The sequence below is a fragment of the Melanerpes formicivorus genome, unplaced genomic scaffold, assembly GCF_026170545.1.
Source record: "Melanerpes formicivorus ecotype bairdi unplaced genomic scaffold, bMelFor1.0.p_v2 SCAF_209, whole genome shotgun sequence".
Taxonomy (NCBI): domain Eukaryota; kingdom Metazoa; phylum Chordata; class Aves; order Piciformes; family Picidae; genus Melanerpes; species Melanerpes formicivorus.
In genome coordinates this window covers 1,189-28,415 of record NW_027142561.1, presented here as the reverse complement: position 1 = coordinate 28,415, position 27,227 = coordinate 1,189, and the positions used below count along the sequence as shown (strand labels likewise).

At 63.5% G+C, this 27,227-nt stretch overlaps 1 protein-coding gene across 1 annotated transcript; it reads right to left on the bottom strand.

Annotated features, from left to right (window-relative positions):
- LOC137457916 (nuclear mitotic apparatus protein 1-like) lies at positions 1–26,811 on the bottom strand. The gene is made up of 25 exons (XM_068169666.1): positions 26,705–26,811; positions 25,435–25,523; positions 21,985–22,067; positions 21,162–21,244; positions 20,166–20,246; positions 19,932–20,016; positions 18,836–18,965; positions 17,041–17,198; positions 15,717–15,834; positions 14,200–14,317; positions 13,747–13,887; positions 12,622–12,744; positions 10,260–12,455; positions 8,971–9,012; positions 8,654–8,722; positions 7,924–8,034; positions 7,596–7,793; positions 6,658–6,815; positions 5,473–5,707; positions 4,329–4,578; positions 2,974–3,110; positions 2,106–2,372; positions 1,261–1,344; positions 865–1,077; positions 1–239 (listed from the first exon to the last, which is right to left on the bottom strand). The coding sequence occupies exons 1-25, from the start codon at positions 26,744–26,746 to the stop codon at positions 204–206; spliced, it is 5,247 nt and encodes a 1,748-aa protein (XP_068025767.1). The 5' UTR covers positions 26,747–26,811; the 3' UTR covers positions 1–203.
- Positions 26,812–27,227: the final 416 nt, after the last annotated feature.

The following is a 27,227-nucleotide window of genomic DNA, read 5'->3' as shown; positions in this document are numbered from 1 at the left end:
GAGCCCCCCCTCCCCCCACCCCATTGCCAGGTTGGGTGCCCAGGGAGGGGAGGGAGATGCAAAGGGGACTCCCCCCCCCCCCTCCCCCAAAGTGCCCAGAGGGGGGGTGGGGGGCACACAATCCCTTCCCCCCCCCCCAACTAAAACTCCCCCGGGGGTGGGGGAGGGGCAGCAGAAAGAGGAGAGGCTGGGGGGGGAGGGGCTCAGACTTTGGTGTCCTTCAGCGAGCGGCAACCGGCCTGGGGGGGGCAGGGGGGGAGAAAAGAGACAGAGGGGGGTCAGGGGGGGCTGCTCTGGGGGCTGGGGGTCGGGGGGACTGCTTTGGAGGCTGGGGGGTCGGGGGGGGCTGCTTTGGGGGCTGGGGGTGTCAGGAAAGGTTGCTTGGGGGGGGTCAGGAGGCTCTGTTTTGGGGGCTGGGGGATCGGGGGGGGCTGCTTTGGGGGCTGGGGGGGTCAGGGGGCTCTGTTTTGGGGGCTGGGGGAGGTCAGGGAAGGTTGTTTTGGGGGCTGGGGGGGTCAGGAGGCTCTGTTGTGGATGCTGGTGGGGTCAGGAAAGGTTGCTTTGGGGGCTGGGGGGGTCAGGGGGCTCTGTTTTGGGGGCTGGGGGGTGAGGGGGGTCAGTTTGGGGGGCTGGGGGGGTCAGTGGGCTCTATTTTGGGGGCTGGGGGAGTCAGGGGGGTCAGTTTGGGGTGCTGGGGGGGTCAGTGGGCTCTATTTTGGGGGCTGGGGGAGTCAGGGGGGTCAGTTTGGGGGGCTGGGGGGGTCAGTGGGCTCTGTTTTGGGGGCTGGGGGGGTGAGGGGGATCAGTTTGGGGTGCTGAGGGCTGGGGGGGTGGGGGTTGGCAGCGGGGGTGTCAGGTCCCTACCTTTGCCCGAGGTGACCTGGAGGGGGCGCTGGCGCGGGGGGAGGAGCGCCGAGCCCGGGGGGAGGAGCCCCTGGCAGAGGTGCCCCTGGAGGGGGTGCCCCTGGTGGAGCTCCTGGTGGGGTTCCTGGCCCTGGTTGCCCTCCTCAGGAGGCTGCCCCCCAGCTTCTTGGGGGTGTTGAGGATGCTGAAGGCCAGGGACTGGCGCCGGGCAGCCTGGCACGGGGCACAGACACATCGGGGGGGGGCCTGGAGGTGCCCCCCAGACCCCTCCCCACACAACACACACACCCCCCACTGCACCCACCCCTCCTCCAAGGGGTTTGGGGTTCCCCCCACCCACCCCTGCTGCAGGGGCTTTTGGGGTCCTGCCCCCCAGCCCCCCAGGGGGGTCCTCACCTGCTTGCTGGGGGTCTGCTGCTGGCTCCTGCGGCGCTCCCGAGGGGTCTGGGGCCGGGGGAAGCAGCTGGAGGCCTTCTTGGCCTGGGGGCAGAGAGAGGGCACAGGGCTGAGGGGCTGAAGGGGAGGGACAGCAGCCCCCTGGCCACCGGCCACCAGGGCCTCCCTCGGCCACCAGGGCCTCCCTCAGCCACCCCCTTCCACCTCCCCTCAGCCACCGCCTCCCAAGCCCCTTCCCAGCCCAACCTCCACCTCTGGAGACCACCTCCAGCAGGCCACCACTGGCCATCTCCCCTCCAGTGTCTCCTCCACCTCTGGAGACCATCTCCAGCAGGCCACCACTGGCCATCTCCCCTCCAGTGTCTCCTCCAACATCTGGAGACCACCCCCAGCAGGCCACCATTGGCCATCTCCCCTCCAGTGTCTCCTCCAACATCTGGAGACCACCCCCAGCAGGCCACCACTGGCCATCTCCCCTCCAGTGTCTCCTCCAACATCTGGAGACCATCTCCAGCAGGCCACCACTGGCCATCTCCCCTCCAGTGTCTCCTCCACCTCTGGAGACCACCTCCAGCTGGTCACCAACCATCAAGTCCCCTCTCAGCCACCACTTTCCATCTCCCCTCCAGTGTCTCCCCCACAGCTGGAGACCACCTCCAGCAGGTCACCACTGTCCATCTCCCCTCCAGTGTCTCCTCCAGCATCTGGAGACCACCTTCAGCAGGCCACCAGCCTCCATCTCCCCTCAGCCACCACTTTCCAAGCCCCCTTCCCAGCCCAACCACCACATCTGGAGCACATCTGCAGCCAGGCCAGCAGCAGCAGTAGCAGCAGCTGGGGCTCACCTCGGGGGTCTCAGGTCCCTGGTGGGACTCATTCGAGAGCCGCTTGCGCTGCTGGCGGGTGGTGATGCCAGCAGCCAGAGCAGGGCCCCCAGCCCCAGCAGGGCCCCCAGGGCCAGCAGCAGCTGCCCAGGTGGTGGCCAAGGTGCTGTGCCTGGTGCTGAGGGCAGGGCCGAGCTGGGAGGGTTGGATGCTGGCCCTGCGCAGGGTCTCCAGGGGGTCCCCAAGCTTCACGTCCTCGTCGGTGATGGTCCCCAGGGAGTTGCTGGGCTGCAAGGGGAGGGAGAGGGACACACAGAGGGGTTGGCATCTCCCCCCCTGGCCCCTTGGCACCTCCCTTTGTCCTCTTTCCACCCCAGCCCCTCCCCCTTTGTCCCCTTCTGCTCTCCTCCACCTCCTAGCACCACCCAACAGCCTTTGTCCCCTCCCTTTCTCCTCTTCCCCTGCTCCCCACCACCTCCTGCAGCCACCCAAGGCCCTCTCTGTCCCCTGCCCTGTCCCCTCCTGCTCCCCACCACCTCCTGCAGCCACCCAAGGCCCTCTCTGTCCCCTGCCCTGTCCCCTCCTGCTCCCCACCACCTCCTGCAGCCACCCAAGGCCCTCTCTGTCCCCTGCCCTGTCCCCTCCTGCTCCCCACCACCTCCTGCAGCCACCCAAGGCCCTCTCTGTCCCCTGCCCTGTCCCCTCCTGCTCCCCACCACCTCCTGCAGCCACCCAAGGCCCTCTCTGTCCCCTGCCCTGTCCCCTTCTGCTCTCCACCACCCCCTGGAGCCCCCCAAGGCCCTCTCTGTCCCCTGCCCTGTCCCCTTCTGCTGTCCACCTCCTGCAGCCACCCAAAACCCTCTCTGTCCCCTGTCCCTTGTCCCCTCACCCTGCTCTCCAGGGGGTAGCAGGTCTTGAGGTGTGGGGGGCAGGCTCTGTTCCTCTGCTGGAGCTCAGCAATGCGGCTCCAGTCCTCCAGCTGCTCAGGCTCGTCCTGGCAGCTCCCCAGGAAGAGGCTGCTGCGGCCTGGGGACACCAAGGGCACAGGGCTGCAGAGGCTCCCACACAGCACTCAGGGTCCCCAGGGGCTGAGGGACTGCAGGGAGGGATGAAGCAAGCCAGAGAGATGCAGCCAGCAGGGGCCGGGGACAGCAGAGAGGGAGCAATGGAGCCAGGGAGGGATGGGGACACCAGGGAGAGATGGAGCGAGGGAGGGATGGGGACACCAGGGAGGGATGGAGCCAGGAAGGGATGGGGACAGCAGGGAGGGAGGGAGGGAGCCAGGAAGGGATGGGGACACCAGGGAGGGAGGGAGGGAGCCAGGAAGGGATGGGGACAGCAGGGAGGGATGGAGCCAGGAAGGGATGGGGACAGCAGGGAGGGAGGGAGCCAGGAAGGGATGGGGACAGCAGGGAGGGAGAGAGGGAGCCAGGAAGGGATGGGGACAGCAGGGAGGGATGGAGCCAGGAAGGGATGGGGACACCAGGGGGGGAGGGAGGGAGCCAGGAAGGGATGGGGACAGCAGGGAGGGAGGGAGGGAGCCAGGAAGGGATGGGGACAGCAGGGAGGGAGGGAGGGAGGGAGCCAGGAAGGGATGGGGACAGCAGGAAGGGAGGGAGGGAGCCAGGAAGGGATGGGGACAGCAGGGAGGGAGGGAGGGATGGAGCCAGGAAGGGATGGGGACAGCAGGGAGGGAGGGAGGGAGGGAGCCAGGAAGGGATGGGGACAGCAGGAAGGGAGGGAGGGAGCCAGGAAGGGATGGGGACAGCAGGGAGGGAGGGAGGGATGGGGCCAGGAAGGGATGGGGACAGCAGGGAGGGAGGGAGGGATGGGGCCAGGAAGGGATGGGGACAGCAGGGAGGGAGGGAGGGAGGGAGCCAGGAAGGGATGGGAACAGCAGGGAGGGAGGGAGGGAGGGAGCCAGGAAGGGATGGGGACAGCAGGGAGGGAGGGAGCCAGGAAGGGATGGGGACAGCAGGGAGGGAGGGAGGGAGCCAGGAAGGGATGGGGACAGCAGGGAGGGAGGGAGGGATGGAGCCAGGAAGGGATGGGGACAGCAGGGAGGGAGGGAGCCAGGAAGGGATGGGGACAGCAGGGAGGGAGGGAGCCAGGAAGGGATGGGGACAGCAGGGAGGGAGGGAGGGAGTCAGGAAGGGATGGGGACAGCAGGGAGGGAGAGATGGAGCCAGGGAGGGAGGGCTGGAGGCAGCAGGGGTCAGGGCCCAGCAGCTGCCCCACACCTACCCAAGCTGGAGCTGCTGCCCCCTGCCTGCAGGTGCCTGAGGGAGCTCCTGGTGACAGGACGGTAGCCAGGGAGCCCCAGCAGGGCAGAGCTGCCAGAGGGCTCCTGAGGGGAGGAGGTCTCCATCGTGAGGGACTCCTGGGAGGGGAAGGTGTTGAGGGACCTGGTGCTGGAGTGCAGCCTGGGCTTGGCTCCAGCTGCTGGCAGGGTGGAGGCCTTGGAGCTCTCTGCTTCCTCCTTCTTGGGCTGCTTCTGGAAGGAGAAGGGAAGAGAGAGATGGGATGGGGATAGGAAGGGGGATGGGGGAAAGGGATGAGGTTGGACCATCCAAGGTCATCCAGGACATCCTCAAGCAGAGCTCAGAGCCCCAAACCCCCTGCCCTGGGCTGCTGCCAGCCAGGGGGCAGCTCCCAGCTCTTTGCCTGACCTCAACCAGGCTCTCCCCAGCCTCCTGCTCAAGAACTTCTCCCTTCCCTCTGCTCTGAGGCTCCCTCTGGGAGCTCCAAACCATCTCCCCCCGGCCTGGCCCCACAGCTCCTGCTCCAAACTCTGTCCCCAGCTTGCTCCTGGGCCCCTTCCAGCCCTGCCAGGCCACCAGAAGGTCTCCCTGGAGCCTTCTGCAGGCTGGGCCCCCCAGCTCTGCCAGCCTGGAGACCCAGCAGAGCCCTTCCAGCCTTTGGATCAGTTTGGTTGAGGGAGAGCTTGAAGATGATGGAGGCCAAGCACTGCCCCAGCACCACCACCCCAAGGCCCTCAGCTCCACAGCTCCACAACCCCTCCAGCCATGGGAACTCCACCACTGCCCTGGGCAGCCTGCCACAGGCCTGGGCACCCCTCAAGGGGCACAAATTGCTCCTCAGGGCCAAGCTCAACCTCCCCTGCCACAACCTGAGGCCATCTCCTCTTGGCCCAGCCCTCAGGAGCAGCCCTTGAGCCCCAGCTGGCTGCAAGCTGCTCTCAGGGAGCTGCAGAGAGCCACAAGGTCTCCCCTCAGCCTCCTCTGCTGCAGCCTCAACCCCCCAGGGCCCTCAGCTGCTCCTCACAACTTCTTCAGAGCCTTCTCCTCCTTTCTCCAGGCCCCTCCCCAGCTTCCTTGCCCTCCTCCAGCCCTCAATGCCCTCCTAGGGTCCTCCATTCGGTGCCCACCTTGATCATGGTGATGTCTATGGTGGTTCTCCTCCGGCCAGACCTGGTCTTGCAGCCAGACTCCAGCGAGAGGTCAGCCAGGGAGTCCCCAGCAGTGGTGTCCAGCTGGGACCTGGTCCTGCTGGGGATGGGGGTGAAGTAGAGGCTCTCCAGGGACTCCACCTTGCGGGGAAGCCTCCGGGGGGTCTTTGGGGTCAGCGGAGAGGTCACCGAGCGCGAGCGACGTCCCTTCCGGCTGCGGGGGGACACACAGCAGGGTCAGGCGGCACACAGCATGCAGAAGGCTGCCTAAGCTCGCCCAGCAGGCCCCCAAGGTCACCCACAGACCTTTAAGGTCACCCAGAAGACCTCCAGGGTCACCCAGAGACCTTTAAGGTCACCCAGAAGACCTCCAAGGTCACCCAGAAGACCCCCAAGGTCATCCAGAGACATTTAACGTCACCCAAAAGACCTCCAAGGTCATCCAGAGACCTTTAAGGTCACCCAGAAGACCTCCAAGGTCACCCAGAGACCTTTAATGTCACCCAGAAGACCTCCAGGGTCACCTAGAAGGCCCTCCAAGGTCATCCAGTGACCTTTAAGGTCACCCAGAAGATCTCCAAGGTTACCCAGAAGACCTCCAAAGTCACCCAGAAGACCCCCCAAGGTCATCCAGAGACCTTTAAAGTCACCCAGTAGACCCCCAAGGTCATCCAGAAGACCACCAAGATCACCCAGAGACCTTTAAGGTCACCCAGAAGACCCCCAAGGTCATCCAGAGACCTTTAAGCTCACCCAGAAGACCCTCAAGGTCACCCAGAGACCTTTAAGGTCACCCAGAAGACCCTCAAGGTCACCCAGAGACCTTTGAAGTCATCCAGAAGACCCCCCAAGGTCATCCAGAGACCTTTAAGGTTACCCAGAAGACCTCCAAGATCGCCCAGTGACCTTTAAGGTCACCCAGAAAACCCCCAAGGTTGCCCAGAAGACCTTTAAGGTCACCCAGAGGACCTCAAGTGCTATCAGTAAAGGCCTCCATGGCCCCCAACGAGAGCCCCAAGGCCACCATGCCCTGACCCCAGGGGCCAGGCCCAGCCCTTTCCTGAGCACGTCCCTGGCTGGGGCCTCCAAAGAAGCTGCAAGGCCAGGAGGCCCCAAGGCTGGAGGCAGCAGGAGGCAGCAGGGCAGGGGGTGGGCAGAAGGTACCTGGGGGAGGTGAGGGCTGGATCCTGGCTGAGGCTGAGCTCCAGGCTGTCAGAGCTGAGCTGGGCAGGGTCCTGCTGGAAGGAGTCGAAGCTCTTCAGCACCTCCCTGGGCAGCTGGACCTGGTTGAGCTCCTGCAGCTGCCTGTTGGCCAACTCCACCTGCAGGAGGAGGCAGGCAGGGAGGGAGAGGTTAGGCTGGGAGAGTGCCATGGGACAGCTCTCACCCCTCTGAGTGACCTCAGCCAGGGTCTCACCACCCTCCTGCTGCAGGAGTTCAGCAAGAGGGGATGGGGAGGGGGAGGGGGAAGGAGGGAGGGGGAAGGAGGGAGGGGGAAGGAGGGAGGGGGAAGGAGGGAGGGGGAAGGAGGGAGGGGGAAGGAGGGGAGGGGGAAGGAGGGAGGGGGAAGGAGGGAGGGGGAAGGAGGGAGGGGGAAGGAGGGAGGGGGAAGGAGGGAGGGGGAAGGAGGGAGGGGGAAGGAGGGAGGGGGAAGGAGGGAGGGGGAAGGAGGGAGGGGGAAGGAGGGAGGGGGAAGGAGGGAGGGGGAAGGAGGGAGGGGGAAGGAGGGAGGGGGAAGGAGGGAGGGGGAAGGAGGGAGGGGGAAGGAGGGAGGGGGAAGGAGGGAGGGGGAAGGAGGGAGGGGGAAGGAGGGAGGGGGAAGGAGGGAGGGGGAAGGAGGGAGGGGGAAGGAGGGAGGGGGAAGGAGGGAGGGGGAAGGAGGGAGGGGGAAGGAGGGAGGGGGAAGGAGGGAGGGGGAAGGAGGGAGGGGGAAGGAGGGAGGGGGAAGGAGGGAGGGGGAAGGAGGGAGGGGGAAGGAGGGAGGGGGAAGGAGGGAGGGGGAAGGAGGGAGGGGGAAGGAGGGAGAGAGGAATAGAGAGAGATGGAGGGAGGGAAGGACAGAGGGAGGGAAGACAAGACCTGGAGCCCCCCCAGAAGCCCACCTGAGCCTCAAGGCTGTGGACCTGGCTGCTGAGGTCCTTGGCCTGCAGGAGGCTCTGCTGCAGCTCCTTGTCCAACCTCTGGGTCTCGCTCTTGAGCTCCAGGTTCTCCTTCTGCAGCTCCTCCATCCCCTGCAGCTTGGCAGCCAGCTCCTGGTTCTGCTGCTTCTTGGCATCGTAATGAGCCTTGGCCTTCTCCATCTGGGGAGACAGAGACCCTCAGAGGAGACACCAAGCCCACCACAGCTTCTCCCTGCTGGGATGAGGACCTTGCTGTGGTCCCTGGGGCCCTGCTGCCCCCGTGGGTGGTTGCCCCCCGCCAAACAGCTACCTGCCCCTTGTAGTGCTCTGCTGCTTGCTCCTTCTGGGCCAGCAGGGCCTGGAGCTCCTCCACCTTCTGCTGCTGCCTGCTGGCCTCTGCCTGCAGCTCTCCCTCCAGAGCCTGGGGGGAAGGGACTGGGGGTCAGGGCCAGACTGGGCAGCTCCCAGTGCCCTCTCAGTAGCTCCCAGTGCCTCCTGGTGTACTCCCAGGGCCATCCCAGAACCTCACAGTGTACTCCCAGGGCTCCCCAGCCCTCCCAGTGCCCTCCCAGTATCTCCCAGTGCCCCCCAGCCCTTTCAGTATCTTCCAGTGCCTCCCAGTCCTCCCCAGACCTCCCAGTATCTCCCAGTGACCCCAGACCTCCCAGTCTGTCCCAGTACCCTCCCACTGCACTCCCAGTATCTCCCAGTAGCCCCCCAGCCCTTCCAGCATTTTCCAGTGCCTCCCAGTGCTCCCCAGACCTCCCAGTATCTCACAGTGACCCCAGGCCTCCCAATGTGTCCCAGTACCCTCCCACTGCACTCCCAGTATCTCCCAATAGCCCCCCAGCCCTTTCAGTATCTTCCAGCACCTCCCAGTGCTCCCCAGACCACCCAGTGCCTCCCAGTCCTCCCCAGACCTCCCAGTATCTCCCAGTGACCCCCAGCCCTTCCAGTGCCCCCCAGCCCTTCCAGTATCTTCCAGTATCTCCCAGTGCCCCCCAGACCTCCGAGCATCTCCCAGCACCCTCCCAGTTTACCTTCACTCTCTGCTGCTGAGTCCTAGAGGCCTTCTCCTGCTGGCTCAGCTTCTTCTGCAGCTCCTCCACCTGAGCAGCAACCCAGTCAGACCAGTAGAGCCCTCCCAGGCAGACCAGTAAGGGGACACAACCCACCCGGTCTGACCAGCAGGGGGCACCACCCTCCCAGCCTGACCAGTAAGGGGACATGACTTGCCCAGGCTGACCACTAGGGGGCACAAGCCTCCCAGTCAGACTAGGAAGAGGTCACAGCCCTCCCAGTCTGACCAGTAGGGGGCACCACCGTCCCCTTCTGTCCATCCCCTGGTGCCTCTTACCTGCTTGGCTTGGTCCTGCTTGGTCACTGTGAGCTGCTCCACCTGTGAAGAGCAGCAGCAGCAGCACAGGAGGTCATGGTGGTCTCCTTCCTGACCCCAAAACCGTCCCAGACCCCTCCCCCCCACTGCCAAAGAGCTCCTGGACTGAGCAAGGAGATGACATCTGGAGTCCCACCATGGTTGGAGGTCAGAAAGGACCTCTGGAGCCCACCCAGGCCAACCCAACCCTCACCCTCTGCTCCAGCAGGGCACCCCCAGGAGCTTGCCTCAGGGGCACCATGGCCAGGGAGGAAGCTCTCCACAGGAGAAGGCTCCACAACCTCAACCCCCCCAGGGCCCTCAGCTGCTCCTCACAACTTCTCCACAGCCTTCTCCTCCTTCCCCAGACCCCTCCCCAGCTTCCTTGCCCTGCTCTGGCCCTGCCCCAGCCCTCAAGCTCCTCCTGGCAGGGAGGGCCCAACCCTGCCCCCAGGCTTGCAGCTGTGGGCTCCCCAGTGCCCAGCCCAGGGGCACAATCCCTGCCCTGCTCCTGCTGCCCACACCATTGCTGCTCCAGCCCAGGCTGCTGCTGCCCTCCTTGCCCACCCCCCGGCTCCCCTCCAGCCTCTGCCACCACCCCCCCCAAGGCCTTTCCCACCAGGGACTTCCCAGCCCCTCTGTCCATCTCCTCTTGTCCCATCACTTCTTCTTTGGGAGAAGCAGAACCAGAGTGGGTTGAGTGGGAAAGGACCTCCCAAGGTCATGGAGTCATGGAAGGGGCTGGGCTGAAGGCTCCTTCCAAGGGCACCCAGTGCCAGTCCTGCAGCCAGCAGGGACAGCTCCAAGCAGAGCTCAGGGCCCCAAACCCCCTGCCCTGGGCTGCTGCCAGCCAGGGGGCAGCTCCCAGCTCTCTGCCTGACCTCAACCAGGGCCTCACTACCCTCAAGTGAAGAACTTCTCCCTTCCTCTACTTAACCTCCTCTGAGAGCTCCAAACCATCTCCCCTTGGCCTGGCCCCACAGCTCCTGCTCCAAACTCTGTCCCCAGCTTGCTCCTGGGCCCCTTCCAGCCCTGCCAGGCCACCAGGAGGTGTCCCTGGAGCCTTCTCCAGACTGGGCCCCCCCAGCTCTGCCAGCCTGAGGACCCAGCAGAGCCTCCCAGCACGGCTGTGGCCTCCATCTGCTGCTCTGCCTCACCAGAAGCTCTCAGGACCATCCTGGAGCTTCTTCTCTACAACCCCAAGCCCTCAAGACCTCAACCCTCAGCCCAGCCCACCCTGGAGAGGAGAGAAGCCCCCTCAGGAGCCCTACCTGAGCCACCAGCTTCTGTCTCTCCTCCTGCAGCCTCTTCTTCTCCTCCAGCACCGCCGCCCTGCCGCCCTCCTGCTCCTTCCTGGCCTCCTCCAGCTTCCTCCTGGCCTCCTCCGCCTCCTCCAAGGCCACCTTCAGCCTCTCCACCTCCTTCTTGTGCCTCTCCAGGGCCTGGCCCAGCTCTGCCTCCAGCTTCTGCTGCCCTCTGCTGCCCTCCTCCAGCAGCCTGGCGTTGGTTTGCTGCAGCCCCAGCAGCTCGGCCTGGAGCCCCTGGAGGGCTCTGTCCTGCTCCGCCGACCTCTCCCTCAGGGAGGCCACCTCGGCAGCTTCCAGCTTGACCCTGGCCAGCTCTGCCTGCAGGGCAGCCAAGCCCTTGGCCCTCTGCTCCAGCTCCTGGCGGTGCTGCCCCTCCAGGGCGGCCCTCTCTGCCCGCAGCTCCTGGCAGAGGCGCTTCAGGGCCTCCAGCTCCCCGGCGGCCGCCTTGGCGGCGCCCAGCTCCTGCTGCAGGCCGGCCAGGAGCTGCTCCTTCTGCAGGTACTTCTCCTGGCAGGCCTTGGCCTCCTGCCTCAGCTCCTCCTCCCGCTCGCCCTGGCAGTGCCGGTCCCTTTTGAGGGCCTCGATGGTCAGCCTCTGCTTGTCCAGCTCCTCCTGCTGGCGCTGCACCTCCACCTTCATCAGGGAGCACCTCTCGGCGGCGCGGGAGGCGGCGGTGGCCATCTCGGCCTGGAGGACTCGCAGCCTCTCCTCCACCTTCTTGCTCTTCTCGGCCTCGGCCAGGGCCAGGCGCTTCAGCTCCTTGCTCTCCCCTTCCTTCTCGGCCGCCTGCCGGCGGGCGGCGGAGGCTTCGTGCTCCAGGCTGGAGACCAAGGCTCCCTTCCTCTCCAGCTCCTGCAGGCACTGGGCCAGCTGCTCCTTCAGGTTCTCCTCCAGCCGAAGCCTCTCCTGGGCGTCGGAGCGCAGGGCCCCCAGCTCCTTCTCGGCGCTGGCCCTGCTCTGCAGCAGCTCCCTGTCCTTCTCCTGCAGCTCCTTCCTCAGCGCCTCCACCGTGCCCTCGTGGAGAGACTGCACCGACCTGGAGGCCTCCAGCAGCTTCTGCAGCTCCAAGGCCTTCTCCTTCAGCAGCGTCACCTCCCTCCTGGAGGCCTCGGCCTCCGCCCGCTCCGCCCTGGCCGCCTCGGCGGCCGCTCGCTCCAGCCCGGCCCTGGCCTCCTGCTGCTCCCTCAGCTTCTGCTCCAGCTCCTCCTGCAAGCCGGCCACGCGCTGGGCCGCCGCTTGCTCCACGGCCAGCAGCTTCTCCCGCAGGGAGCAGAGCTCGCCCTTCAGCTTCTGCTCCTCGCCCTCCTTCTCCTTGGCCCGCGCCCAGGCGGCGGCAGAGTCGGCCTGGGAGGCGGCCAGCTCCTGCCGGCGCTCGGCAAGCAGGGCCTCCAGCCTGGCCACCTTCTCCTGCTCGGCCTGCAGCTGCTTGCCCGCCTCCTGGGCTTGCTGCTGGGGAGCTTGGAGCAGCCGCTGCCTCTCGGCCTCCAGCTCGGCGATCTTGGCCGAGCTGCTCTCCAGGCTCTCCGCCGCCCTCCTCTTCTCATCCTCCAGGATGCCCTCGGTGTTCCTCAAGGACTCCTCCAGGAAGACCAAACGTTCCTGCAGCCTCCCGTTCTCCTTGGCCAGCTTCTCCTTCTCCACCAGCTTCTGCTGGGTCTCCTTCAGCCTGCCCTCCACCTCCCTCAGCTCCGAGGCGCTGGCCTCCAACTCGCCGACCTTCCGGCTCAGCTCGGCCTTCTCCGCCGCCGCCGCGTCTCGGGCCTGGGCCAGGGCCTGCAGCTGGTTGCCCAGGGAGATGTTGGCCTCCTGGAGGTGCTGGAGCTGCTGAAGGGCCGAGTCCCTCTCCCTCAGGGCCTTCTCGTGCTGGGCGTTGAGGGCGGCCAAGCGCCCGGCGTCCTCCTCGCTTCGGGCTTTGGCTTTGGCCTCCTGGGCCTGCAGGTCTTGCTCCAGCTTCTCCCTGGCTTGGTGGCTCTCTGAGAGGGAGCTCTGAAGGCCGCTGAGGAGGCCCCCCAGCTGCTGCTTCTCCTCCTCGAAGCGAGCTCTGTCTGCTTGCAGAGCTGCTTCCCGCAGCTGCTTCTCCTCCTCCAGCTGCAGGATGGTGGCCTGGAGCTGGGCGCCGTGAGCGGTGAGGTTGGACACCTCCTGCTTCAGCTCTTCCATCTAAGGAGGAGACACCACAGGGAGAAGCACAAAGACCTCCAAGGTGGTAAAAGCCCAGCTCCCACCCAAGCCTTCCCAAGCCCAGCAGTCCCCATCCCTCCCATCCCTCCCCCAGTTTGCCACCCGAGCAGGACACCGAAGCTTTGCCCCAGCACCGAACCAATACCTTCAGGACATCTCCCATGACTTCTCCTTTCTCCTGGGTGCTGCTGTCTCCCAGTTTGGCCAACTGGTCCTCCAGGAGGGAAATCTTCCCCTGGAGGATCTCAATCTTCTCCTCTGAGCATTGCTGGGGGGGCAGAAGATGTAGGACTGAAGTGAGGGGAGGTGCCACCATCCAAGCTTCCATCAGCACCAAGCTGGGGGGCGACCACCAGCCAGGGGGGCACCCTGTGTGTCCTCAAGCTCTTCAGCCATGAGCTGGGTGAGAGCTGGAGGCTCCCTCAGGCAGCTGGGAGATGGCACCGAGTTGGGTGGGAGTTGAGCTGCTGAAGGGGCAGGAGGGAGCTACAGAGGGGTTTGGAACCATGGGAAAGGCCAATGGGATGAGGGCACCAAGGGCAAGGGCTGGGACCTGACCCTGGGGCACAACAAGCCCAGGAAGGCTCCAGGCTGGGAAGTGCCTGGTGGGGAAGAGGCTGGAGAGGAGGCAGGGGGTGCCCAGGTGGGCAAGGAGGGCAGCAGCAGCCTGGGCTGGAGCAGCAATGGGGTGGGCAGCAGGAGCAGGGCAGGGATTGTGCCCCTGGGCTGGGCACTGGGGAGCCCACAGCTGCAAGCCTGGGGGCAGGGTTGGGCCCTCCCTGCCACGAGGGCCTTGAGGGCTGGGGCAGGGCCAGAGCAGGGCAAGGAAGCTGGGGAGGGGTCTGGGGAAGGAGGAGAAGGCTGTGGAGAAGCTGTGAGGAGCAGCTGAGGGCCCTGGGGGGGTTGAGGCTGCAGCAGAGGAGGCTGAGGGGAGACCTTGTGGCTCTCTGCAGCTCCCTGAGAGCAGCTTGCAGCCAGCTGGGGCTGAAGGGCTGCTCCTGAGGGCTGGGCCAAGAGGAGATGGCCTCAGGTTGTGGCAGGGCAGGCTGAGCTTGGCCCTGAGGAGCAATTGGTGCCCCTTGAGGGGTGCCCAGGCCTGTGGCAGGCTGCCCAGGGCAGTGGTGGAGTCCCCATGGCTGGAGGGGCTGGGAAGCTGTGGAGCTGTGGTGCTGAGGGCCATGGGGTGGTGGTGCTGGGGCAGTGCTGGGGCCATGCTTGGCCTCCATCACCTTCAAGCTCTCTTCCACCCCATTCCATGACCCCAGCTCACCTTGTCCTGCAGGGCCACCCTCAGCTCACTCTCCAGCTGGCTCTGCTTCTCCTGGGCCTGTGCCAGGGCCGCGTTGTGCTCCTCCGAGAGCTCGTTGAGAGCCTCCTGCAGCTGCACCATGTGGCTGCCGATCTCCCGCAGCTGCAAGAGACCAAACCCCAGCCCAGCAGAACCTCAGAGACCACCCAGCACCACCCCCAAGCCCAACCCAGCTCCCCTGTCCCATGCAGCATCCATGGACACCCCTGGGGGGGGGCCATCAAACCCAACCCCACTGGATCCCACTGCAAAGGAGCAAGATCTCAGCGCCTCTGAGGACCTCCCAGCACCTCTCAAGACCCTCTGAGGACCTCTCCTCAGCACTCCCCCCCCCCAAGGATCTCTCCTCAGCCCCTCCCTGAGGACCTCTCCAGCCCCTCTGAGGACCTCCCAGGCCCTGAGAGGTGTCCCTACCTTGAAGGAGAGGTCTCCATTCTCCTCAGAGAGCTGATCGATCTTCCTGTCCATTTGGCCTTTCTCAGTCTTCAGGTCCTGGCACTGCCTGATGGCCTCATGCAGGCGAACCATGAGGCTGTGGGACAGGAGAAGCAGACCAAGGGGTGAGCTGGAAGGCTCTTCCAAAGCTCAGCAGAGGACTGGTTGGCTTGGAAAAGCTCTCCAAGACCAGCCCATGGCCCTCAGCTCCACAGCTCCCCAACCCCTCCAGCCATGGGGACTCCACCACTGCCCTGGGCAGCCTGCCACAGGCCTGGGCACCCCTCAAGGGGCACAAATTGCTCCTCAGGGCCAAGCTCAACCTCCCCTGCCACAACCTGAGGCCATCTCCTCTTGGCCCAGCCCTCAGGAGCAGCCCTTGAGCCCCAGCTGGCTGCAAGCTGCTCTCAGGAAGCTGCAGAGAGCCACAAGCTCTCCCCTCAGCCTCCTCTGCTGCAGCCTCAACCCCCCCAGGGCCCTCAGCTGCTCCTCACAACTTCTCCACAGCCTTCTCCTCCTTCCCCAGACCCCTCCCCAGCTTCCTTGCCCTTCTCTGGTCCTGCCCCAGCCCTCAAGCTCCTCCTGGCAGGGAGAGGCCCAAAACTCAGAGCCTGGTTGAGGTCAGGCAGAGAGCTGGGAGCTGCCCCCTGGCTGGCAGCAGCCCAGGGCAGGGGGTTTGGGGCTCTGAGCTCTGCTTGGGGCTGTCCCTGCTGGCTGCAGGGGGGTTGGGCTGGGTGAGCTTGCAAAGTGCCTTCAACCCAACCCATTCCATGATTCTATGACTGCCAAGGCCCTCTCCTCCCTGCTATGCAGCTGCAGAGGAGGTAGCAGAGAAGTTTTGGGGTCTTCTCAATGCTCAGCAAGAGCTCAAGGAGCTGTGGAGGGCAAGAGCCTGGGGCTGGCATCTGCTGAGTGGTGCCCAGGGCTCAAGGGACAGCAAGTGGCACCCAGGAGGTGCCAGCAGGAGCAATTTGTTTGGGGTGAGGCTGCTGGAGAGGCCTGGAGCAGGCTGCCCAGAGAGGTTGTGGAGTCTCCTCCTGGGGAGAGCTTCCAACCTCCCTGGCCATGGTGCCCTTGGGCCAAACTGCTGGGGGTGCCCTGCTGGAGCAGAGGGTGTTGGGTTGGCCTGGGGGAGCTCCAAAGGTCCCTTCTGATCTCCATCCATGGTGGGACTCCAGAAGTCCTCACCTTGTTCAGTCCAGGAGCTCTGGGGGCTTGGGGGGGGTGGATCTGGGACACTTTGGGATCAGGAAGGAGACCACCAGGACCTAATCTGCTGCTGCTGCTCTTCACAGGTGGAGCAGCTCAAGGTGGCCAAGAAGGACCAGGATCTCCAGAGGTCCCTTCCCACCACCCCTCCATGGCAGGCTTTGGGGTTCCTGTGATTTCCCCTCCCTCCCCTTCCCCTTATTTTGTGCACTGCTGGAGAAGAGACAGAAGAAAGAAGAGAGAAAGAAGCTGAGGAGCATCCAGAGAGGACCTCTGCAGAGCTTTACCTCTCATTCTTCTCCCTCAGCTCCTCCATCTCCTTGGGCTCCAGCTGGTCAGCTGCTTGCCTCTCGTTGAGCAGGGCCAGGCGCTCGATCTTCTGCTGCATCATGGTCATCTGAGCCTCTGCAGGGGGAGGAGAGGGGGGAGAGAAGGTCCACCAAGACCTCTGACACCACCTGGAGGACCTCCTGGGCCTCCTCTCAAAGTTGGAGAGATGCCACCGTGGCAGCAAAGCCTTGGCAGGAGGAGGAGGTGGAAGATCCCAAGGTGTGGGCATGGAGCCTTCACCACCCAGCCCCACCTCTGGGGCCACCAACTCGGAGCAAGGTCTCCCTATGCTCACCTGAGGTCCTCCTTTCCTCACCTGGGGGCCACCTATGCTCACCTGAGGTCCTCCTTTCCTCACCTGGGGTCCACCTATGCTCACCTGAGGTCCTCCTTTCCTCACCTGGGGTCCACCTATGCTCACCTGAGGTCCTCCTTTCCTCACCTGGGATCCATCTATGCTCACCTGAGGTCCTCCTTTCCTCACCTGAGGTCCACCTATGCTCACCTTGGGTCCTCTTTTCCTCACCTGAGGTCCACCTATGCTCACCTGAGGTCCTTCTTTCCTAACCTGAGGTCCTCTTTTCCTCACCTGGGGTCCACCTATGCTCACCTGAGGTCCTCTTTTCCTCACCTGAAGTCCTTCTTTCCTCACCTGAGGTCCACCTATGCTCACCTGAGATCCACCTATGCTCACCTGAGGTCCTCTTTTCCTCACCTGGGGTCCACCTATGCTCACCTGAGGTCCTCTTTTCCTCACCTGAAGTCCTTCTTTCCTCACCTGAGGTCCACCTATGCTCACCTGAGATCCACCTATGCTCACCTGAGGTCCTCTTTTCCTCACCTGGGGTCCACCTATGCTCACCTGAGGTCCTCTTTTCCTCACCTGAAGTCCTTCTTTCCTCACTTGAGGTCCACCTATGCTCACCTGAGGTCCACCTATGCTCACCTGAGGTCCTCTTTTCCTCACTTGAAGTCCTTCTTTCCTCACCTGAGGTCCACCTATGCTTACCTGAGGTCCTCCTTTCCTCACCTGAGGTCCACCTATGCTCACCTGAGGTCCTCTTTTCCTCACCTGAGGTCCTCCATTCCTCACCTGAGGTCCTCCATTCCTCACCTGAGGTCCTCTTTTCCACACCTGAGGTCCTCTTTTCCACACCTGAGGTCCTCCTTTCCTCACCTGAGGTCCACCAGGATGGTGGTGGAGGGCTTCCACCTCCTCCCAGAATCCTGAGCTCTGAAGCCCCAGAGGCCTCCCCCCCAGGGGTAGCAGGAGGCACTGACCCTTCTCTGTGATCAGCTTGCGGTGCTCTGCCAGCTCCACCTCCAGCTCCTCTCGGTTCTCCCTCTCCGCTGCCAGCTGCTTCTTCAGCCTCCTCATCTGGAACTGGGGAGTCTGCATGATGTCCCCCATGGGTGAGGATGGGGGTCCAGGGAACACACTGTGGAGTAGCACAACAAAAAAGGTGCAGTCAGGGCCGTAGGAAGCCAAAGATGTGGGCACAGAGCCTTCACCACCCAGCCAGAGCCACCCAGCCTCCTCTGCTGCAGCCTCAACCCCCCCAGGGCCCTCAGCTGCTCCTCACAACTTCTCCACAGCCTTCTCCTCCTTCCCCAGACCCCTCCCCAGCTTCCTTGCCCTGCCCCAGCCCTCATTTTGCTTCTGGCAGGGAGGGTTTCAGATGTTGGGGGGCCAGGAGACACCAGGCACCATACCCAAAGGGACCTCCAGGGGCACCTGAGGAGGTCCTCAGGGGGGAAAGGGTTTTTAGATGGGGATGGGACAGGGTTGGGGCCCTCATTCCAAGAAGGACATTGAGGAGCTGGAGAAGAGGCTGGAGGAGGAGAGGGGCCTGGAGGAGAAGGAGGAGGAGGGCAGGGAGGAAGAGGAGGAGTTTGGGTGCTGAGCAGGAAGATTGCTCCTCCTCATCTGGAAGATCTCAGCACCAACCTCAAAAGGTCCTCAAACACCTTTCAGGGCACAGTGGTCCTCTCCTTCCACCCCACAGCCCTGCCACAGAGAACTCAGCTGGCTGGAGAGAAGCTCCTGCAGCTCATCCAGCAGGGCCAGGAGCCTGAGGCTGTCAAACCAGGGATGAGGGCACCAAGGGCCGGGAGCTGCCCCTGGGGCACAGCAAGCCCAGGAAGGCTCCAGGCTGGGGCTAGAGAGGCTGGGAAGTGCCTGGGGGGGAAAGGCCCTGGGAGGTTTGGTGGCAGAGGCTGGAGAGGAGCCAGGGGGTGCCCAGGTGGGCAAGGAGGGCAGCAGCAGCCTGGGCTGGAGCAGCAATGGTGTGGGCAGCAGGAGCAGGGCAGGGATTGTGCCCCTGGGCTGGGCACTGGGGAGCCCACAGCTGCAAGCCTGGGGGCAGGGTTGGGCAACTCCCTGCCAGGAGGTCATTGAGGGCTGGGGCAGGGCCAGAGCAGGGCAAGGAAGCTGGGGAGGGGTCTGGGGAAGGAGAAGAAGGCTGTGGAGAAGTTGTGAGGAGCAGCTGAGGGCCCTGGGGGGGTTGAGGCTGCAGCAGAGGAGGCTGAGGGGAGACCTTGTGGCTCTCTGCAGCTCCCTGAGAGCAGCTTGCAGCCAGCTGGGGCTCAAGGGCTGCTCCTGAGGGCTGGGCCAAGAGGAGATGGCCTCAGGTTGTGGCAGGGGAGGTTGAGCTTGGCCCTGAGGAGCAATTTGTGCCCCTTGAGGGATGCCCAGGCCTGTGGCAGGCTGCCCAGGGCAGTGGTGGAGTCCCCATGGCTGGAGGGGTTGGGAAGCTGTGGTGCTGAGGGCCATGGGGTGGTGGTGCTGGGGCAGTGCCAGGCTCATGCTTGGCCTCCATCACCTTCAAGCTCTCTCCCAACTAAGAATGTTCTGCAGGAGACTCCTGCAGCTGCTCTGGGAAGCCCTTGTGCACTTTGGGCTGGCACAAGGTGGGCTTCCAGGAGGCAGCTCCTCACCCTCACCCCACCACCACATCTCACCCCCAGGCCAAGCCTACACCACAGCACCCAGAAGGTCTCTCTGGAGTCATCTCCAGGTCCTAGAAGCCACCTGGAACATTCCCTCCACCCAAGAGCCCATGGTTTGGAGACCTACTTGTTAGTTCCAGAGGAGGAGGCAATCCTCTGGAGCTCCAGAAACCGCACCTCACGCTTCTGGGGATGGGAGAGGAGTGGAGAGTGCTCCTCAGAGCTGCTGCTGCTGCTGCTGGATGAGGGCAAGGAGGCTGCAGAAGACAAGAAGGAGGCTGTGAGCTCCACCTGAAGACCAGAAGGCTCTCAAAAGAGACCCCAAGAAATTCCAACAGGGACGGAGGACCCCAGCCAGAGAAAACTCCAGAGGTTGACTTCCAACCCTTCTCCTTCAAGCTCCTCAAGCTCCTGCCACCAACATTCCACAGCCAACTCGACCCTGGGAGCAGCCAGCCCGGCCCTGGGAGCAGCCAGCCCGGCCCTGGGAGCAGCCAGCCCGGCCCTGGGAGCAGCCAGCCCGGCCCTGGGAGCAGCCAGCCCGGCCCTGGGAGCAGCCAGCCCGGCCCTGGGAGCAGCCAGCCCGGCCCTGGGAGCAGCCAGCCCGGCCCTGGGAGCAGCCAGCCCATCAAGGTCCTCTGGGAATCCTGGCTGGGATGGTGACAAGTGGGAAGAGCCTGAGCTCCTCCCTGCCAGGAGGAGCTTGAGGACTGGGGCAGGGCCAGAGCAGGGCAAGAAAGCTGGGGAGGGGTCTGGGGAAGGAGGAGAAGGCTGTGGAGAAGTTGTGAGGAGCAGCTGAGGGCCCTGGGGGGGTTGAGGCTGCAGCAGAGGAGGCTGAGGGGAGACCTTGTGGCTCTCTGCAGCTCCCTGAGAGCAGCTTGCAGCCAGCTGGGGCTCAAGGGCTGCTCCTGAGGGCTGGGCCAAGAGGAGATGGCCTCAGATTGTGGCAGGGGAGGTTGAGCTTGGCCCTGAGGAGCAATTGGTGCCCCTTGAGGGGTGCCCAGGGCAGGGGTGGAGTCCCCATGGCTGGAGGGGTTGGGAAGGTGTGGAGCTGTGGTGCTGGGGGCCATGGGGGGGTGGTGCTGGGGCCACACTTGGCTTCCACCATCTCCAATCTCTCCTCCAACCCACCCCATTCCACGCTTCCAGGACCTGCTCCACCTCCACTGGGCCTCACCCCTTGGGGACTCCATCTGGCCCCAGAAGCAGAGCTTGGTCCTCACCTTTCTTCTGCAGGAATGTCTCCAGGTTCTCGTTGAGGTTCTCCTCATTGTCCAGCACGAACCTGAGGATGGCTGCCAGCTCCACCTGCAGCACACCAGGAGCAAGCAGAGGACCTTTCATTGCCCACCCCCCACCCCACCTTCCAAGGCAGGCCCCCCTGCCCCACCCAGGGGTCACCACTGCTTCCCACCACAACCCCTCCAACCCCCAGGTGGAACCCCAGAAGGCATCACCTGGGTCTTGTAGTCGAACTCATTCCAGTCCCCGGGGTTCTTGCAGCTCATGGAGGTGTGGTAGAGGAGCAGCACAGCCACCTGCAAGGAGCTTAAGGGTCACTCAACCCCAGGAGGGCCACCAGGGATGGGTGGGGACAAAGCCAAGGTGGCCAAGAAGATCAAAGGTCTCCAGTGGGGGGCATGAAGAGTGACCAGCAGCAGGTCAAGGGAGCTTCTGCTGCCCCTCTGCTCTGAGCAGCAGCTGATTTGTGTCCCTGAGCTGCTCCTCCTGGGGACCTCTTTGGGGCAGGTTGCAGAGGTGCTGAGGGGAAACTGCTGCAGGTTTGCAGCCCAGAACCCCCCTGAGCAGCACAGCTGAGGGGAGAGCAGCTGTCAGGAGAAGGAGCTGGGGGTGCTGGGAGGGGGCACAAGGAGCTGCCCAGCAGCCAGCAAGCTACCCTAGGGGAGGCCAAAGGTGCCCTGGGGGGCATGGAGCAGAGTGTGGGCAGCAGCAGGGGCAGGGAGGTTCTGCTGCCCCTCTGGGAAGGCACAGCTGCAGGGCTGGGGCCAGGGCTAGGCTGCCCAGGGCAGAGCCTGGGAAGTGCTGGAGAGAGTCCAGGGGAGGCTGGGGAGAGGCTGAGGGGCAGAGGAGGACAACAAAGGTGGGGAAGGGTCTGGAGAAGTTGTGAGGAGCAGCTGAGGGCCCTGGGGGCTGCTGAGGCTGGAGCAGAGTAGCCCCAGAGGGGAGCTGAGCAATGCTCAGCAAGAGCTCAAGGAGCTGTGTGGGGCAAGAGCCTGGGGCTGGCATCTGCTGAGTGCTGCCCAGGGCTCAAGGGGCAGGCAGGAGGTGCCAGCAGGAGCAACTTGTTTGGGGTGAGGCTGCTGGAGAGGCCTGGAGCAGGCTGCCCAGAGAGGTTGTGAAGAGCTTCCAACCCCCCCTGGCCATGGTGCACCTGGGACAAGCTGCTGGGGGTGCCCAGAGCTCCCTTCCCACCAGCCCATCCCCAGGCTTACCTTAGCCAGCTCCAGCTCCTCCCCCTCCAGCAGTCTCTGTGGTGCCACCAGGTCCTCTGCAGCCACTTTGTGCTTGCAGTGCTCTGCCAAGATGAAGCTGGAGTCACCTCCAGGTCTGGTGGCCAAGCCTGGAGGGGACCTTCTTGGGGCCTGGGGTCACCAGGGAGAGGTAAACCCCAAGAAGAAAGGGGCAGAGAAGAGCTTGAGCTCTGCCATTGGAGCTTCTCTTCCCTTCCCTTGGCTCCCAACCTCTCCAACCTTCACCCCCAGCATCTACTTCGCCTCTCAGCTCCTCCTCCACCACCCCCCCAAACCTCCTCCCACCTCCAGCAGCTGGGATCAGAGGTGGGATCTGATGTCCCTCCCCTTCCAGTGAAACCCACACAGGAACCTTCCTTGCCCACCCCATTCCCAGGATCCCTGATGGGCTTTGAGCCTTCTCCTCCAGGCCCTTCCTCTTCTCCTTCTCTAGACCCTTTCCCTCCCTCTTCAGTCTCTTCCCTTCCTCCTCCATCTCCTCCTCCAGACCCTTCCCCATCTTTGTTGTCCTCCTCTGGCCAAGACCAAACCGACTTCACCACAGCAAAAAGGCAGGAACCAGGTGAGGAAGGTCCCTGATGGTGCCAACCACCCAGGACCTCCTGGGTCCACCTCCTGGACCTCCTCTGCACCAGGCTTGGGCTCCAGTCAGGACTTCCATCAGGAATCTTTCCTATCCCACATCCCTGACTGCCCCTCCCCAAGCTGAGGAGGGAAGGAGAGGCCTGAAGCCCCCCAGGGCAGAGCCTCCACTGCTGGAGGGGCACCAAGGAGCAGCTCTTACTCTGCAGGAAGCCACAGATGAAGGAGATCCTCTCTGGAAGCTGCTGCTGCTCCAAGGTGGCCTCCTCTTCCTCGCTCCTGTGGCTGGAAGAAGAGCAGGGAAGGTGAGGATGATGATGGTGAGCATCAAAGCTTCATTAAGGGAAAACAGAGCAGGGACAACACAGCTTGGTGAGGGAGAGCTTGGCTTGGGACAACCAAAGTCTGCCCCATGGCACCATGCCAGGCTGGGTGGCAAGGCAAAAGCCAACCAGAGCATGGCCAAGTCCCAACCAGACCATGGCCAAGTCCCAACCAGACCATGGCTAAAACCCAACCAGGCCATGGCCAAGTCCCAACCAGACCATGGCCAAGTCCCAACCAGACCATGGCCAAGACCCAACCAGACCATGGCCAAGTCCCAACCAGACCATGGCTAAAACCCAACCAGGCCATGGCCAAGTCCCAACCAGACCATGGCCAAGTCCCAACCAGACCATGGCCAAGTCCCAACCAGACCATGGCTAAAACCCAACCAGGCCATGGCCAAGTCCCAACCAGACCATGGCCAAGACCCAACCAGACCATGGCTAAAACCCAACCAGGCCATGGCCAAGTCCCAACCAGACCATGGCCAAGACCCAACAAGACCATGGCTAAAACCCAACCAGGCCATGGCCAAGTCCCAACCAGACCATGGCCAAGTCCCAACCAGACCATGGCCAAGTCCCAACCAGACCATGGCTAAAACCCAACCAGGCCATGGCCAAGTCCCAACCAGACCATGGCCAAGTCCCAACCAGACCATGGCTAAAACCCAACCAGACCATGGCCAAGACCCAACCAGACCATGGCCAAGACCCAACCAGAGCATGGCCAAGACCCAACCAGACCATGGCCAAGTCCCAACCAGACCATGGCTAAAACCCAACCAGACCATGGCCAAGACCCAACCAGACCATGGCCAAGACCCAACCAGAGCATGGCCAAGACCCACCCAACCCAACCCTCAAGTCCGTGCTCCTTCCAGACCTTGCCCTTCCTCAACACTGTTCCTCAGGTCCTTGCTCTTCCTCAACACCTTGCTCCTCCTAGACCATTCCTCTTCCTCAAGTCCTTACCCTCCCTCAACCCTGCTCTTCAACCTCTTCCTCCTCCTCCTCCCTCCCTCCAACCCCTTCCTCCTCCACCTCCCTCCCTCCAACCCCTTCCTCCTCCTCCCTCCCTCCCCCCCAACCCCTTCCTCCTCCTCCCTCCCCCCCAACCCCTTCCTCCTCCTCCTCCCTCCCTCCAACCCCTTCCTCCTCCTCCTCCCTCCCTCCAACCCCTTCCTGCTCCTCCTCCCTCCCTCCAACCCCTTCCTCCTCCTCCTCCCTCCCTCCAACCCCTTCCTCCTCCTCCTCCCCCCCTCCAACCCCTTCCTCCTCCTCCTCCCCCCCTCCCTCCAACCCCTTCCTCCTCCTCCTCCCTCCCTCCAACCCCTTCCTCCTCCTCCTCCCTCCCTCCAACCCCTTCCTCCTCCTCCTCCCTCTCCCCCAACCCCTTCCTCCTCCTCCTCCCTCTCCCCCAACCCCTTCCTCCTCCTCCTCCCTCTCCCCCAACCCCTTCCTCCTCCTCCTCCCTCTCCCCCAACCCCTTCCTCCTCCCTCTCCCCCAACCCCTTCCTCCTCCCTCCCCCCCAACCCCTTCCTCCTCCTCCTCCCTCCCTCCAACCCTTCCTCCTCCTCCTCCCTCCCTCCAACCCTTCCTCCTCCCTCTCCCCCCCTCCAACCCTTCCTCCTCCCTCTCCCCCCCTCCAACCCTTCCTCCTCCCTCTCCCCCAACCCCTTCCTCCTCCCTCTCCCCCAACCCCTTCCTCCTCCTCCTCCCTCTCCCCCAACCCCTTCCTCCTCCTCCTCCCTCTCCCCCAACCCCTTCCTCCTAGACCTTCCTCCCCCCCAACCCCTTCTTCCTCCTCGACTTCCCTCTCCCCCAACCCCTTCCTCCTCCTTCTCCCTCTCCCCCAACCCCTTCCTGCTCCTCCTCCCTCTCCCCCAACCCCTTCCTCCTAGACCTTCCTCCCCCCCAAGCCCTTCTTCCTCCTCAACTTCCCTCCCCCCCAACCCCTTCCTCCCCCTCCTCAGCCCCCAAGCTCAATCCCTTCCCAGCCCCACTACACTTTTGGTTATCCCCAGTGTGCCAAACTTGGGGGGAGGGGGGCTTGGGGGGGCTTCCAAGCAGGAATCCTTAGGGATTTGCCAGCCTGCTGTTGGGAGCTGCCCCCCTGCCCCAGCACCACTTGATCCCACTTTATCCCAGTTAATCCCAGCTTCAGTGCTGGGAGAAGATTAAGCAGCTCCTGATTAAATATAGCCCTGGGGAGAGGGAGGGAGGGGAGAGGCAGCTCCTTCCTCCCCACTCTCCTTCATCCTCATCCTCCTCCTCATCAGGGGTTAATTGGAGCAGAAAGGCTCCCACAGAGCTCCTACCAGAAAGGTTTGGAGGCCACAGCCCAGTAACAGCCCTCACAACTTCCCAGTTTGCCTCCCCCCCCCTCCCAGTTTGCTCCACCCCCCTCCAACTCTCCCTCACCTCACCCCCTTTCCACTTTGCCTCCCCCCTCCCAGTCTGCCCCATCCCCCTCCCTTCCCAGAGCCTCCTATTGGAGTCATTGCTCCCAGTTCAGCTCCTGGATCACACTGGGAAGCAGGATGAGAGCTTCCAGAGGCTGGGATCCTAAAGCTGATTCCCAGACCTGAGCTTCCCTCAGGATCCCAAGGCTGCAGCTCAGGAAAACTGGGAATTGCCTCTCAATATTTATGGATCCAAGCCCCAGTTCAGCTCCTGGATCACACTGGGAAGCAGGATGAGAGCTTCCAGGGGCTGGGATCTTAAAGCTGCTTCCAGAACTGATTTTTCCACAGGATCCTGAGATGGTAGCTCAGGAAAACTGGGAATTTCTTCCATATTTATGGCATTCAAGCACCTCTCAGTTCAGCTCTGCTGCTTCCAGCACCAAGAGCAAGTTCTGGAGCCCCAAAAGCCAGAAACTCAACACCCCCCCTCCCACCAAACACCAAACAAAGTCTTCCCTGGGTGGGTCCAGAGCTCAAATCTCCTCCCAAGAAGCTGAAGAGAGCTTCCTTGTGAGCCTGAGCTGCTTGGATCCCATCCTCTGCTGATGGATGGAGATGTCCAAGAGGTTCCTCCACCCATCTCAGGTGGATTCTGCTTGTAGACACAGCTTCATTTGCTCCTAACTGAGCTGGCCTGGCAAAAGTTAATGCTGGGGGGAATCTTCAACCCACCACAGGGGGAAGTGGTTTGGAGCTGAAGCATCAAAGCATCAGAGGAGGAGGGTTTTAAGATCTGCTTTCCCAGCCCTGCCTGGAGAAGGCCTCTTGGAGGGGTTGGTGGAGGCAGCCCAGAGGATCTTCAGCTTCCTCACCCCAGGTTGGGTGGTTTGGAGGGCTCCCAACTTGCCCACACTCACATTTTGTTGATGATCCTGATGAAGACTTTGCAGTCTTGGAGCTGGGAGAGGTCATGGAGAGCATCAGGACAAACATTGGTGCTGTTCACCTAGAAAGGATGAGCCAAGAGAGGTCACCACAGCTGGCTGGGCCACCACCTCCCCCCCCAGGCCTGACAAAGGGGACAGAGGAGGCCATCTCTAGGGGTGAGAGCAAAGCCAACCCTCCCAGGCCCCCACCTGCAGCAAAGATCCCTACAGCTCCACAGGCTTTGGCCACACACAGAACAGCTTGGGAAGGTGAATCCAACACCTCCCTGCTCCCCTCTCCTGCCTGCTTCCCAGCCCTGCCCCAGCTCCTCTCCATCTCCAGCCTGAGCTGCTCCAGCATCTCTGGTGGCTCAAGAGAAAGGATGGGCAAAGCAAAGCCCCAACCCAGCTCTGATGGCTCCACCAACCTGTCCCAACCACCAATCCCTCCCCTTGCTCCTGTCTGCTTCCCAGCCCTGCTCCCCTCTCCTGTCTGCTTCCCAGCCCTGCTCCCCTCTCCTGTCTGCTTCCCAGCCCTGCTCCCCTCTCCTGTCTGCTTCCCAACCCTGCTCCCCTCTCCTGTCTGCTTCCCAGCCCTGCTCCCCTCTCCTGTCTGCTTCCCAGCCCTGCTCCCCTCTCCTGTCTGCTTCCCAACCCTGCTCCCCTCTCCTGTCTGCTTCCCAACCCTGCTCCCCTCTCCTGTCTGCTTCCCAGCCCTGCTCCCCTCTCCTGTCTGCTTCCCAGCCCTGCTCCCCTCTCCTGTCTGCTTCCCAGCCCTGCTCCCCTCTCCTGTCTGCTTCCCAGTCCTGCTCCCCTCTCCTGCCTGCTTCCCAGCCCTGCTCCCCTCTCCTGTCTGCTTCCCAGCCCTGCTCCCCTCTCCTGTCTGCTTCCCAGCTCTGCTCCCCTCTCCTGTCTGCTTCCCAGCCCTGCTCCCCTCTCCTGTCTGCTTCCCAGCCCTGCTCCCCTCTCCTGTCTGCTTCCCAGCCCTGCTCCCCTCTCTTGTCTGCTTCCCAGCCCTGCTCCAGGCTCAGCCCCAGCTCCTTTCTTTCTCCATCCTGAGCTGCTCCACCATCTCTGGTGGCTTGAGAGGAAGGATGAGCAAAACAAAGCCCCAAACTAGCCCTGATGACTCCATAAACCTGTCCCAACCACCAACCCCTCCCCCTCTGCCCATCCCCAAGGTGCTGGTGGCACCTCCTGGAGCAGAAGATCCCCAAGGTGGAGCAAAGTGTGGTGGAGGAGGAGGACAAAGAGGCTTTACCCAAGCGAGGAGAGCAGAGGCCCTGGCGCCGTGGAGAGGCATCGTGGGGGTGAGGCTGCCCGGACCTGGAGAGGTCAACAAGAGGGGGAGGAGAACAAAACTCAATTAAGGCCAAGCCTTAATTACATTAATTACACCTCTTAGATGTCCAGCCAGGCAGGATCTACCCTTCCTGTGCTGCTGAGCAGCACCCAGGATCCTGCTTCTCAATGCTGGAACCACCCCAGGGCTCCCCAACCACCACCCTTGGGAGTCGGGCTGAAGGGTCAACATCTGCTGAGGTTCCTCAGCACCTCCTCCTCAGCCCCAAACTTCTCTGAAGGTCCTCTGAAGACCTTGCAGGGCCAGCAGAGCCCTTGGCCAAGCTTGGTTTCAGCTCCCCCCAGCCCAAGGAGCAGGGCAATGTGCCATCAAGTGCTGTCAGCAATGGCACCACTGAGGATCTTGCCCTGCTGGGGGTCACCAGGCCCAAGGGCTTCTTCTCCAGGGGGTTTAGCTGTCTGGCACAGGCTGGAGGGCAAAA